General features: G+C 34.9%; 1 protein-coding gene across 1 annotated transcript in view; it reads right to left on the reverse strand.

Annotated features, from left to right (window-relative positions):
• The window catches only part of LOC134746243 (perilipin-4-like), a 36891-nt gene extending 22114 nt beyond the window's left edge, over nt 1–14777 (reverse strand). Inside the window, exon 1 of the mRNA XM_063680573.1 lies at nt 14558–14777. Coding sequence (XP_063536643.1) covers nt 14558–14576 — 19 coding nt within the window. The 5' untranslated portion in view covers nt 14577–14777. The remainder of the gene's footprint in view (nt 1–14557) is intronic.
• Nucleotides 14778–14951: the final 174 nt, after the last annotated feature.

The raw sequence follows: 14951 nt of genomic DNA on the forward strand, positions 1-14951 counted from the left end.
AACGATTTGGATAGCACACGCAGTGCAAGTGTTATTTTAAACGTCAAATTTCTATGAAATTATGACGTATAAATAACACTTGCACTGCGTATGCTATCAAAATCGTTGCAGACTTTTCTTGGTCTAACTCTATCGATAAGTGATGGTAATTCATTTCTGATTAAATTAAAATTTCTGGCACATCTACGTCACGTTTAAAGTAAATTAATATGTATTAGTTAGGTACTTATAAAATTTTAGGCACCAATTGGAATATAATTAGTGTGCTTATTAAGAGGCCGTAGTCGATTTTGGAGCAAAAATTTAAAATTGATAGATTTAGTCGTTGAAATTATACACGTTTTGTTACGTAATATCTAAATAACAAGTATTGATTTCTATTAGCACATCTTCTCATCTTGCCTTTTAATAATGAGGTCGCGAGCGTGCGTCACCGGTAATGCATGAAGAGAAGGGGCAGTTTTTAAAAATTCATCAAAAAATCATGGTGGTAAATTATACAAATTCATGTATAAGAATAGTTTCAGCAAATGTTGTAGATTGTTTAAGTATCAAAATTACGTTGAAATTAATTCGATTTTCAGAGAAATTGTCACTTGTTTTGAAGTAATTTCTGGAGAAAATCGATTTCGTCTAACTTTCATTTACACTACTTCAAAGTCATAATAATAAAAATGTAGTCTGATAAACGTCAAGTACAGGATATGTGTAATACAAAATTACCATGTTTAGCAGTCCAAACTTTACGAAATTTACAAATAAGAGCGACAAAATCAGTGCTTTACGCGCGTTTACCTAAACGTCCATCAGAAAAGCAAACATTACTAATTAAGTGAGTATGTTTTCAAAAAACTGATCTGATAAAAGGTAAGATAAGAAGACGTGCTAACAGAAACCAGTACTTGTTATTTCAATTAGGTAACAAAAGGTGTAAAATTTCACGGACTAAATCTATCAATTTTACATTTTTGCGACTAAAATCGACACCGGCCTCTTAAGCAGACTTTAGATCAGAAAATCTGATTTAGGTACCTAAAAACTAAACTATTGTATAAGTTGTATAATACGTAATAATAATAAAATATAAAAATACCTGACATGCACTTGGCCTAGGCCCGTGCAATTCTTTTTCTTTCAATTTAAGAAAAAACCGGCCAAGTGCGAATCGGAATCGGGCGCCGAGGGTTCCGTACATTACACAATTTAAACAATGTATTTTTATGTGAAACGTGAGTGAAAGGTAAATTGCGGTTTACGATTTATAACGTATTAAAAAAAAACTACTAACTAGATCTCGTTCAAACCAGTTCTCGGTAAAAGTTGGCAAGGTAATGTACATCATATATTTTTTCAGTTTTATCATTCTCTTATTTTAGAAGTTAGACGGGGGGTTACACATTTTACCACTTTGGAAGTGTCTCTCGGTCTCGCGCAAACTATTCAGTTTAGAAAAAAAATATATGAGAAACCTCAATATCATTTTTGAAGACCTATCCATAGATACCACACACGTATGGGTTTGATGAAAAAAAAAAAATTTTTGGGTTTCAGTTCTAAGTATGGGGAACCCCTAAAATTTTTTTTTCCTATTTTTGAGTGAAAATCTTAATGCGGTTCACAGAATACATCTACTTACCAAGTTTCAACAGTTCTTATAGTATCGGAAAGAAGTGGCTGTGACATACGGACGGACGACAGACAGACAGACATGACGAATCCATAAGGGTTCCGTTTTTTGCCATTTGGCTACGGAACCCTAAAAATGGCTAAAATGCAATGATGTGGTATATTTTCAGAATCGCTTCAAAAAGCCCTTTCGTATGATAGATGAGAAGTATACGATAGGTTTAAAAAAAAAGTTTTTGCGGGTCAAAATTTTTGTTTTGACTAGTATATACGTGTACCAAACGGCTAACCTGTACATCGATTTGCGGTTTTTTTTATGCGAACAGCTTACACTATTTTTTTCACCACCTTGAACCTTTTGTAGACTAGACTATTGTCCCAAAATATTGGGTGACGACCGGTCGTCTGGCCTAGGAGGTAGTGACCCTGCCTGTGAAGCCGATGGTCCTGGGTTCGATGATATGATATGATGAGCACAGATATTTGTTCCTGAGTCATGGGTGTTTTCTATTTGTATTTAAGTATTTATACCTATATATTATGTATATCGTTGTCTGAGTACCCATAACACAAGCCTCCTTGGGCTTACCGTGGGACTTAGTCAATCTGTGTAAGAATGTCCTATAATATTGATTTAATATTTATTATTATTTATTTATTTATTGGGTTTCATATTTATTCCGATCAGAATTAGGAGCTCTTCAATTTATACCTATTTTTATCAAAATCTGACACATAAATAAAAAAACGGACCATCAATAAAACTGTATAATTACATCAAAGTAAGAAATATCACATGTCACATGTTTCTTTATTATGATAATTTTATCTAACCTGAGGCTTTCTTTTTTTCTATTCAACGGAGCCGGAGAGCGGCAAATTTGTTTTTCAAGACGCTTGCTCGAAAAGATCTTATTTCATGCAGGTGTACTGAAGGGAAAAGGCCTATATTGTTCCCGCGGGAGTTATAGCTTTCTTTTTTAATTAGGTATGTCACTAATTCATACGAACCAAGTAAGTTATAAGTAAAATACTTTGTTTAAAATCAAGGTATAAGGGAGTTTTACTTTTAAAATACTCACGACTATAATTTAATATTTTTGTTTATCATATTTAAAAATATTTAATTGGATTAATTTAACAGCCGTTATCTTGTATGTTTTTATACAACAATGTTTTCTTGTATGTCCATGTTATGTTATGTTTACTATTTACTATTCTGTAACTCGAAATGTTAATTAGATTGCAGGTTGTAGAAGGATATTGAATTTAGTTACTAAAAACGCGAGCGGCGTGAGGCCGGCGAGGAGCGCAAATAACGTGCGCGTCGGTGTGCGTGCACCACACACACTGGGATAGTCCCTCGGTACGCGGTACCGCCCCCGTCAGCGCGACGACGATATTCTCTTTCAAATCTCAAAATTGAGTTTGGTCTCGGCTCCTGTTGGCTCTTAAGCCGGTGAAAGCCGTGGAAAAAAAAACTAAAAACTTTTTACAATTAGCTTTTTGCTGGGGTCTCTAATTTTTTTTTCTGTGATAGAAACCATCTGGGATCGCACAAGAATACACTTAGAGTTTGCAAGCTTAATATATTAATAATATAATAATAATAGCCCTTACGCCTGTTGGGACCGATTTACGGGTATCTATTTGTACCCGTGAATGGGTTCTAGCAGGTGTATTACATAACAGCAAACTTCTCCAAACCAAAGGGCCTCTACGTGTTGGATCTGTATCCCCACGCACGCCTATCAAATGACCGGGATGTATATACCCGTGAGTTTATACGAGATACAAATATAATAATAAACCATTTATTTCAGGCAAAGCCCATAAAAGTGTTAGTAATTAGGTACATGAACAAAACTTACATGATTATTGTTAATAATTATTAAGTAATACAGAACAAAACTTATACCAATGGCAATTAACTTATCAATGGAATTCCTCAACAATGCATCATCACTGCACATAGTGGTAGTTTCACGATCTACGCGGCCAAAATTATTTTAGTGTTTTTTGGTATTTTAAAACGTGTTACGAAATCAAAACGGTTGTTTTCATTATAAAACGTTTTTTTAAGATGTGTCAGAATTCAGCACTTACATAAATTTTTACGTTGATACAAAATGGGAAAAACCTATTTTTATAAAAAAATAACAATATGTTTCATCATCACTACATAGTATAAAACAAAGTCGCTTTCCGCTGTCTGTCCCTATGTATGGTTAGATTTTTAAAACTACGCAACGGATTTTGATGCGGTTTTTTTTAATAGATGGAGTGATTCAAGAAAGAAGGTTTATATGTATAATTTGTAAAGGTTTTGTGTAAATTAATTGAACTACTCGTGCGAAGCCGGGGCGGGTCGCTAGTTTATTATATGTGTAAGGAAACATTTCAAAAGGTAACATTAAACACAAGCATCCATAACGATGTTTTCTTCTTGGCTTCCTGAAAAACACTATGGGTTCGGATCGGCAGATAACAGCAGCATTTCTATTGTCTCGTATTTGTATTGGCAGGAAAGTACTGTGCCTTCTTTTTACTGTTCTGTACCCAAAGGGTAAAAACGGGACCCTATCACTAAGACTTCGCTATCTGTCTGTCACCAGGCTGTATCTCATCAACCGTGATAGCTATAGACAGTTGAAATTTTCACAGATGATGTATTCCTCTTGCCGCTATAACAATAAATACTAAAAACAGAATAAAATAAATATTTAAGTGGGGCTCCCATACAACAAACGTGATTTTTGCCGTTTTTTGCGTTATGGTACGGAACCCTTCGTGCGCGAGTCGGACTCGCACTTGGCCGGTTTTTATCTTTCTCCTACAGCAAATCAAGGGTTCGGAAGATTCGGAACTCAAAATTAAGCGGCTAAAAATGTCTGTTTAAACTCAATAGAAGAAAAAATGTATTTTTATGGAAAATGACGAATTATTCTCAATTATCAAAGTATTAAAATTATGCTTTGGCGGAAACATGCGGAACCAAATATTTGATTTTGTAATAAGTTTAACAATAACCTAGATATTGAAAAAAAAAAAATATCATAGCCCGATCTACCCTTATAGTGTTACTTTCTTAACTAATTAAGTTATTTTTTTACGAAATAATACGCTCTATCGGTCTGGCATATAGACCTTTAAAATGAACTCAAAAACCAATAAATAAACCATTTTTTACATACTTCATAAATTACTAACCTGATCTTTCAGAATTCATGATTTTTCACAATTGATCACTTAAAACCGTAAAATCACACCTTCGAAGTTTTGCTTTTCTAAGTGAGCCGAGAACAAGTAATGTACACGGTCAAATTCCGACTGACATGAAACGGATCAGGACGCGCAGACGAGATGGGGGTGGGGGATTTGTTATCTACCCTCCAAAGTCCGGTATTCATTATCGCACAGGTAGGTAGGTATTTGTTGTTTTCAGAAATTGACTTTTGGCCGCGTAAATCGTGAAACGACCCCTACGTGCCCTGCGATAACGTCACGTGCGCATGGACCGATTATAAATATCCGCCAAGATCAACGCTAATCCAATTTTAGCAGAATGGTGGGAATTGTTTGTTCGCGAATCAATATAAAAATATTTTCTTGCAATTTACCTAAAGTTTTTCATCTTAGCAATAGATAACTTTTAGACTTCTACTCTACAGCAGTCTGAGTGTCCCGAGAGCAATTAGGAGATTCGGTACCTACACTTTATGTAACACTAGTGCAATGGAATATAGGTACATATACGGTCTGTGAAACAACTTTGTCATTGGAAAAAGGCGCGTATTTCAAATTTTCTATGGGGCTAATTTATTTTTAAATAGCCGCTTTTTTTACTGACGGAAATGGCTTGACAGACTATATATATTTCAAAATTGGTAGGTGGATAAATGAATGAGTTAATTAATACCTAGCCATCATAAAATTCATATTAGGGATAAATCACTTTCTATAACCGCACCGCTCGCCATCGGCAGGGTGTTCATCCTCACACCTAAATGGTCGCGTACTGTGCGGTTTAAGAGGAATTTCCTCCCGCGTACGCTTCGGCTGTGGAATGAGCTCCCTGCCGAGGTTTTCACGAGGGGCTACAGTATGGGGTTCTTCAAAAAAGGAGCTTCAGGCGGGCCGTATGCTTGATTGCCACCGACGTGGTATAAAAAAAATCGACTTTATGACATCATATTATGCCCTACAGGCCTACATTATGTGGTAACGTGATATTATTTTATTGAGAACAACAAGAAATAGACGCACCTATAAATACTATTGTATATATAATATAATGACATATTTATATCAATAGAGCAATGTATTGTAATAAACATGTTATTTACTCCATAAGAACCATCTAAATATGTCAGACAGTCAGTCTGTGTCTCGGCTCCGAGTCTAGCTCCAGGTGTATCGATATCGACCCGTCTAGGCGTGTAATTCGACGTTTTATTACTGCGGAACGTTTCATGACCTACAATAGGACAACTAGGCGTTATATATACTTAATAAAACTGGTTAGTTACTTAGATGTTTTGGTTCCTTATTACTTGACACACGTGCTTTTTAGTGATAAATGGATGTTCAATATCATACTTTTCTTGTGAGTAGCGAAAAGACATAATTATATGAAGTAATTGTTGTATTTTAATCTTGTTAATCAATTTCAAAAGCCGCATTGACTTGATATGTAGTAAGCACACTGAAGAAGATAAAGTATCTGCCTACTATTTATTTTCACGGACGGGAGATTTTACAGAAACTAATTTGTTACATTTAATATTTTTTAAATCTGATATTATGTAAAACCACCGTCTGAAAAATGTTCACGTAACGCTACATAAATTGACACATATTTTATTATTTATACCTACACACGGCTCTAATGTGATTAGATATTACCTGTATATTGAATATTGTACCGGAACAAAAACATCCGTAATTGAAAATACTCAATGACGGCTTATTTTTATTTATCAGCAGCACCTATCAGAATTCCGGTAGGCGTAATAACCAGACGTTGTACCGGATAAGTATAAATTACCTATGAGGTTTGCGTGGTACTGAAACTGAATTGGAATTTTATTTACATGTGTGATGTCCACAGATTTTTCGTAAAATGAAAATAGTGTTGTGCGCTACGTATTTGAACGTAATTAGATATTTGAATGAAATGAACGACCAAGCAGATAAGTGCGTGCATTAAAAAAAATACTTTTGTAATTAGGTACACCAAAAATACTTGGCGCTGAAAGCTTCAACGCCCACAATGTAGGTGGGTATTTAGTTCAGTAAATACTATTTACCTACATCCCTACACATTATTTTCTCTGGATCGATCCATTAGACCGGTAAGGTCCTAAAAGTCCTAATCGGAATTTCGGAATGTTCTATTCCCGACCAGAGCACTCGGCACACTTAAACTTAAGTGTTATCAATGAGATCGGTAACAACATTCCGTCCCCCGCAAGCAGTGCTCAATTGAGATAATATCCGGCCAGCTTATACCATGACATCAGATTCCGACGCCTGTGATGTCATCTCGCACGGGCTGAAGAGAAAAATACGGGTTTTGCAAATACTAGCGATTTAGTAAGGAAGGCGAGGAAGGAAGTTTAAATATTAAAAATCTTCATTAAACGTTTGTAGACACGAGTTTTTTTGTCAGAATTTTGTGGATTGGATAATTTTGAGTTTTAACAAGCGTGCTTTTAAAAAAAATGCTTTGTAAATATATGAGTATTGAACCATTAAACGCTGATGTTCAAAATACGGAGATAACATTTGTAATTTGTATTAAGTAGTAATACTAATAATTATGATTATAATGGTAGGCCAGAAATTGATAATAGAGATGGGCCGAATATTCGGTAATTATTCGGTATTCGGCAAGTTTTTCAAATCCAATGTTCGTATTCGGCCGAATTATTTGGTTAAAAGTGCCGAATATTCGGCAAACATTTTTTATTCTGTTTGTCTTGTTACAACGCTAAAAATGTTAGCTCCTCTACAAAACTTTTGGAGTACTCTCTTCCATCAGGTTATGGTTTCCCGTTGTCATTAAAATACATGATTAGACATGTTGAATTCATAGGATGTTTTGATCATATGGAGAATTGGAAATCTGTTTACGTGTCCCTTGCACCATTCACTAACCCGGGGTTAACCGGTTAACCTGGAGTTACGAATGGTTACCAGTACACTTTGACACTGGGTTATCGGTTCAACCGGCTAACCCTGGGTTAGTGGGATGGTGCAAGTGGCGCTTAGTGTTACTTGCCTCTTGTTTGACCTGCTTGTTTCTTGGGAATGCCAAGGAAGCGGTTTATCTTTGGTTGCTAATATAATTAAAGCGTTTTCAAAAGGTTTATTAGACTTATACAGATGAACCGAATAATTCGGTTCGGTAAGGTCTGAACCGAATATTCGTATTCAGCAAACTCCATATTCGGCCCATCTCTAATTGATAACAAAGTTGGACTTTACGCTTATGTGACAGGAATAATATGTACATTGGGCGATTGAGGGATACACGTGCCTGGCACAATGGTCTTTTATTGTTTATACTTATTGACTAGGTGTAAGTAGTTATAATTTATAATAATGGACGTTATGGTAAAATTATTAATTAATTTAGTAGACTGAAATTTGATAGCTTCAGAGCTAAGTGTACTATAGTATAGCCACTAGGAACTTAACCAATACAAAATCTAAATAACTTTATTTTTAAGTAATACTTCATTGCACGAAATAAGGATAGGCAGCAAAGGTAACGGAAATTGTATTCCTCATACTTCACTGATGAGTTCAACATATTATGCAGTGCTACGCATGCGAATTGTATTTGTGTATCTCTTAGTTCTATATATACATATAATATACCTATTGAAGGTCTACCTGTTCGCAGTGGAACTGTAAACAAAGAGTTTCTGATTGACCTCTGTTCTATTTATTCGACCTTGAAAACAATGGAACCCTTTGTCTACCACCTATGCATTCTGACTGGGAGCAATTACGATTTTTATCTCGTTATAAAGTCATTCAGTTCTTAACTTGTGATGATTACTGATGATGCGTTAATATCATTCAGCGAATCAGCGCAGTGAATACATGACTATTTCTGGTTGTGACAATTTGTTATGTCAATTTAATTGATTTAATAACCATTGTATTCAATCATTCACTTTACACTTGAATGAAGGTGATCTATACGTTCTCGTCATTGGAGCCTATTCAGAAAAATAGGACGTAATACAGAAGTATTTCTTGTATATGCATACGACTTTTATAATTTGGTAGTTACAATTTTATAATAAACAATGTTAGTGTTACAATAGCATTAGGTAAGTAGGTGCATTAAATTCATAAACAAACAACATAACTTATTTATTACCACTGTGTTATTAACAGTTAAATCTCATAAGCCAAATACATACTAAACTATCAATAAGGCGCCATTCATTTATCACGTTAGACAATTTTTGCCAGGTTTAATCCCCTCCCTCCCCTATGTAAGAAAAAATAAGAACAGATCGACCCCCTCTCCCCTGTTTAATATTTATTAGGTACATAAGAATTTAAAGTATTTTTTTTATTTGGTAATAATCAATTTTGATTTTATTTTAAAGTTTTTCTTTTATCATTCATCTTTACTTACAATTTTGATCTTTCCAGGTGCGCAAAACCCATTTAGAAAGTGGACTTTGTCACTGGAACATTGGGTTTTCAAAGTACTTATAATCTTAAGTTCGAGCATTTTTGTGATCTTACGTACTATCAAAACCCCCTCCAACCCCCTTGTAAGAAAATATAAGACCAGGTTCCCTCCCTGAATAGTCTTACATACGTCTAATAAATGAATGGCACCTAATGGATTAAGAAGTGTATCTACCTATACTATTTTCTAGCAGAAATATCCATAAATTCTAAAATCCTGCGCTATGTTGTTCATAACTCCATACCATACGTCTAATAAGTTTCTTATTCAAGTACCTCTGTACTCAAGAAATGCTCGTGAAATGAAATATCCCATATGTTAATAAACATGTGCGCCCTTCACAGGCCTTAAAATACCGCGGCTGGCATTCCAGACTTTATTTTCGTTTCAAAGTGGTCAGTTTCAACATGGTAAGGAATATACTACATTTTGTATAATAATTAATGTGTGATAAGTAAGTATGATAATTTTGGATGGGTAATCCTTTTCCAATTCGTTTAGTTTTAATGTGTAGGAGTAGGACGGACGATTTTTACCATGTCTAAGAAGTAAGAAGTAGAGTCAGACCGGCCGACCTTGATGATGTCATCGCATCGCGCCTGCAGCGAGTTTTGGTTTTATTATGGCTTGATTATGATGGCCTCTTCTTGATGAAATAATGCTTATCTTTTGTTTACGTTGAAAAAACGCTTAGAATTTCTTCAACAAAGGTGCAAAAACTAATTGGTGATTAAATTTTCCTTCTTAGACTGAATGTCTAAAGGCCATTCAGTTTAATAATTTCAAGTGCAGCTAGTTTCATTAACTTAATTGAATCAAATATTTCTCTTTAGTTCACAAGTCTTAACCTAAAGCCCTAATCGATAATTACGAGACGTAGTAGGTTCGAGGTCGAAGCGACTCATGCGACACGGCAACTGTTATAGCGAGCTCGGTAAACACCAATAACTTCTGGCATGATAGGTACAAACAATGGCCAGGCCCTATAGTTTACCAATAGCGAAACGGAAGAAAATGTTAACTAATAATTTGATAAAAGATAAACTAAAATAGCCTTGACATTAAACTGGTTATTTCGTTGCACGTGTACCTGTACCGATACAGACATTCGTAGAGTCAATTCGCTTGGTGCGCATGCGCAAGTTGCGCAACGCAGTAGGTAGGTATTATAATATTATTTATTTATTTTATTTATTTATTTATTTTTAAAATAAATAAATTATAGTTGGTTCTGATTACTATGGTGTTTGCTTACGTTATCGCCCGCAGATAATAATATTTTTTTGAACCGTTGGCAAGCGAACAAAAGCCTAACATTGAATTAATGTGATTCATACTTTAAACTCATTAACAACTATCTTATAAAAACATGTGTTAATCTTAATCATCAATATCAGTATGAACTTTGGGTCGATAAATGAGAAAGGTAGTGTGCTTATCTACCTATTCTAATTTTGGCTTATATTGCTCATCTTATTCGTTATGACTCCACGCCAAAAGATATTTAGGTACCTATTTATCCACAGCAGGTGATCATTCCATAATAAATAAGCTCCTGGTTTGTCTACTAAATTATGAAATAATTGAATCGAAATATTCTTGGCTCGCTAAACGCGTGTTCTGACATATAGTAGGTACCTATTTACGCCTTTGTGTGATTAAATTAATGACCAACACGGAATTGTATTGCGTAGTATGACTAGTATGTATATGTACATGGCCTGGTGGTAGTGTACGTGACTAAAACTGGAATTTATTACGATTTTACTATATAAAGACAACATTTACTAATGCTTTGTGTATTTTGTCAAAGGTCTGGTTGTTTATAAAACCCGCCAAGTGCGAGTCAGACTCGCGTTCTAAGGGTTCCGTACATTACACAATTTTTAACAATGTGTATTTTTTTAAGTGAAACGAGTGAAATGTCTTTAAAAAACCCAATAAGTCCAACTCACGCTTGAATGCAGATTTCTAATACATTTTTCTGTCATTTATAGGTAAAGAACTATTTTGTGTATTTTTTTTCAAAATTTTAGACCCAGTAGTTCCGGAGATAAAGGGGGCCCCATGGTCATTTTTTTACTATTTTCTTAAATAACTTCTAAAAAAAATATTTGAGATTCTCAAAATGAGCTCTTTCATTTGATATGTAACACGATATAGTTTGAAAAACTTAATTTTTTTATTTTCTCATTTACCCCGCAAAAGTGGCCCCCATGTTTAGAATTCATTTGTTTATGTTACATTTCCGTCTTCGGGTCACAACTTTACATATGTGTACCAAATTTTAACTTAATTGGTCCAGTAGTTTTGGAGAAAACAGGCTGTGACAGACGGACAGGCTTCCGTTTTTTCCTTTTGAAGTACGGAACCCTAAAAATGCTTAAAATTTTAACTACGTGTTTTTTAAAGGTACTATTAAATAGGCTTATTTTTTATTTTATCGATTCAAGAAGGTCACTTTGTACATTTGTAGGCTAACCGATTTTTTATCTCTATTTGTAATCATTATACGAACAACAAACAAACAACCTGTACCTACACCACAATTACTTCTAGTTTCGACTGTCAAATTGTTTTAATCCACCTTACAGAAATAAAATATTGATGCACACACAGGTATCATCCTTGTACGTAACTTACGTACCTGTGTGTATCTAATAAAGACTAGGTATAAATATCGACATTATTTTATTACACTAAGGTAGAAAATCAATTGTACCAAATCATTGGTCAGTCCTAAACTAGAAGCAGCTATGGTGTACTACCATGTTTTAATAGATTATAATGATTGAATGAGTCACCGGCACCGCGCAACCACGGAATTTCATGTGACGGAACGCAAAGGTCGTGTCATTATCGTGACACCGACACCTAGGAGCGATCGGTCACGAGTGAACGATTCATTCACTTGACGTGATCAGTTGATCACATCACTAATTCTTGTCCTAGTTAGCTTTAGCGGATTAAGATACCACAAGTTTTTAATTAAGGAGTCGATACACGTTAGTCACGTTACCAAATAAATAGATTTTATTGGTCCCGAAAAGTACGACATACCTATTAGAATTACCGATAGACGTATATAATAAAAACAAGTAGATTAAATAATATAATGTTTTAATAAAAAATACTTGGCCCATAACCTATATAGCCTACTTTAACCTTTAAGGCCTACTTTCCAGTAGATCAGTTTTTAGGGTTCCGTACCCAAAGGGTAAAAACGGGACCCTATATTACTAAGACTCCGTTGTCCGTCTGTCTGTCAGCAGGCTGTATCTCATGAACCGTGACAGTTAGACAGTTGAAATTTTCACAGATGATGTATTTCTGTTGCCGCTATAACAACAAATACTAAAAACAGAATAATATAAATATTTAAATGGGGCTCCCATACAACAAACGTGATTTTTTTGCTGTTATTTTCCGTAATGGTACGGAACCCTTCGTGCGCGAGTCCGACTCGCACTTGGCCGGTTTTTTTAAATTATATCGGAAGGTGCCTATTTTGTTTTCGACAGAGTAGTCTCCGCATTGCAGATTAATTTCTTTGGCACTATAATTTCGGAAACCTTTAAAAAAAATCCGGTTTGACGGTGCATGGTCCATGTCGTTCGTAAGTATCTATATAGTATAATATATGAGTATACTACATAAAAAATATGTTAAGTTATAACTCCTATATCCTAACGTCCAACAGCATTTTTAAAATAATAAGTAGGTCTTCGTGTCAATATTTATCAATATCCAGCCCGGTCTGAATGTCAGAGGCCTACCGCGAACCACGTTCGACGTGTTGCCTCTGTCGCACTTGTAAATTCGTACGTAAGTGTGACAGGGAGGCAACACGTCGAATGTCCTCAGTTTCAACGTAGGTATACATCCCAGAATCCTTTTAAAATTAGGTACCTACCTACGTGTAGTGAGATGATATCCAGTGGTTTAATTATAGAATGAAAACTAAATTATGCGCAGTTTTTGACAATAGCTCTGGACCGGTAGCAGAAACTTGCAGTAACATATCGATTATACAGGGTATAGGGGGGTTATAGATACAGATGTGCACAAAAGTGTTTAAATATTACTACTTAAAAAATATGTTTACTTACGAGTATATGTAACTTGTTAATCTATGGTAACTTTCATGCCGCAATACAAAGTAGATGGGTAGGTACCTAAATATCTATAGGTACATACTTTTAAAGTTACTAAAGATAGGTACTACCGTGTTACTTATTTTTCTGCATGACAAAACTAGTCTAAATATTTTAACAACAAAGCGTAGATTTACTTACGTAAGATGTGCTAAGTGCTAACTAAACTAATAGAAGCAGAGGTGCTAATACAAACCGTTGTGTTACCTTAACTATACATGCGATAAAAATACGGAATGTGAAATAATATACACAGTCAGAAATAAAATACTGAACTACCTATAATAGGCTACTTTCCTACTAGTCAAATAAGCTTCTTTTTAATAACTGTCAAAGCGATTTGTTTATATATATGGAAACGAGTATAGTGACGTCACGGAGGTCACGGTCAACTGACCTACTTTTTAGGGTTCCTAAAAACGGGACCCTATGTATTACTAAGACTCCTCTGTCCATCTGTCTGTCTGTCTGTCACCAGGTGTATCTCATGAACCGTGAACACAGACAGTTGAAATTTGCACAAATGATGTATTTCTGTTGCCGCTATAACAACAAATACTAAAAACAGAATAAAATAAATATTTAAGTGGGGCTCCCATCCCATACAACAAACGTGATGTTTTTGCCGTTTTTTGCGTAATGGTACGGAACCCTTCGTGCGCGAGTCCGACTCGCACTTGGCCGGTTTTTATATTTCTATCCGATTTATTAAATAGAAATTGTGTTTAAAAATAACTGCTATATCTATGTTTTTCTAATAATTATCTGGTGCTTTTATTTTGTGCACGGTGTGAAATAATAATTTATTTTAAGTAGAGGAAAAGTTGTAGAAATAGATGGCCAGGTGAGTATTTAAAAACAAAATAATAATTAAAAAACACATTTAGCTATTTTTAGGTTGTATAGGTAGAATTATGCCTATTATCATTATCAGAAACTGGTTTTCATTCATAATTAATCAATTATTTACAAAAGAGTTGTGTGGCCATTTATAAATAATTACGTACCTATAAAAAATAAATCCTATAAAATTAGAATTAAAAAAACATAAGCTGACCTGCAATCCCGCTGAACATTTTTCAAGATTAATTAAAATCTGCACTGAACGTAAATATTGTAATTTTATATATCACAGGTACTAAGAACTTTTTATTTTTAAACCACTTCTAATTTTGCACTGAACTACGAACGTGCGCCTCGGTAGGCGAAGAGGCTGTTCGAAATACCTCCAAGGTTCAACTAGAGCAACAGCGAAATACAATTTCATGCGGCCGATAGTGATACCACGAACCGCGCAGCAGTCCACACGATTTTATTTTTATCAATGACGTCATATAAATATGCGTTTCGGTACTGCTTCGGTTTACTTTGCACTAGCTACCAATAGCGTTGTGATTTTCTACCATTACAGTTGTTTTTGTTGGCTGGCAACATTTTATTCTGGGGGTCCT

This window comes from Cydia strobilella, chromosome 12 (genome assembly GCF_947568885.1).
Source record: "Cydia strobilella chromosome 12, ilCydStro3.1, whole genome shotgun sequence".
In the NCBI taxonomy this organism is placed as follows: Eukaryota; Metazoa; Arthropoda; class Insecta; order Lepidoptera; family Tortricidae; genus Cydia; species Cydia strobilella.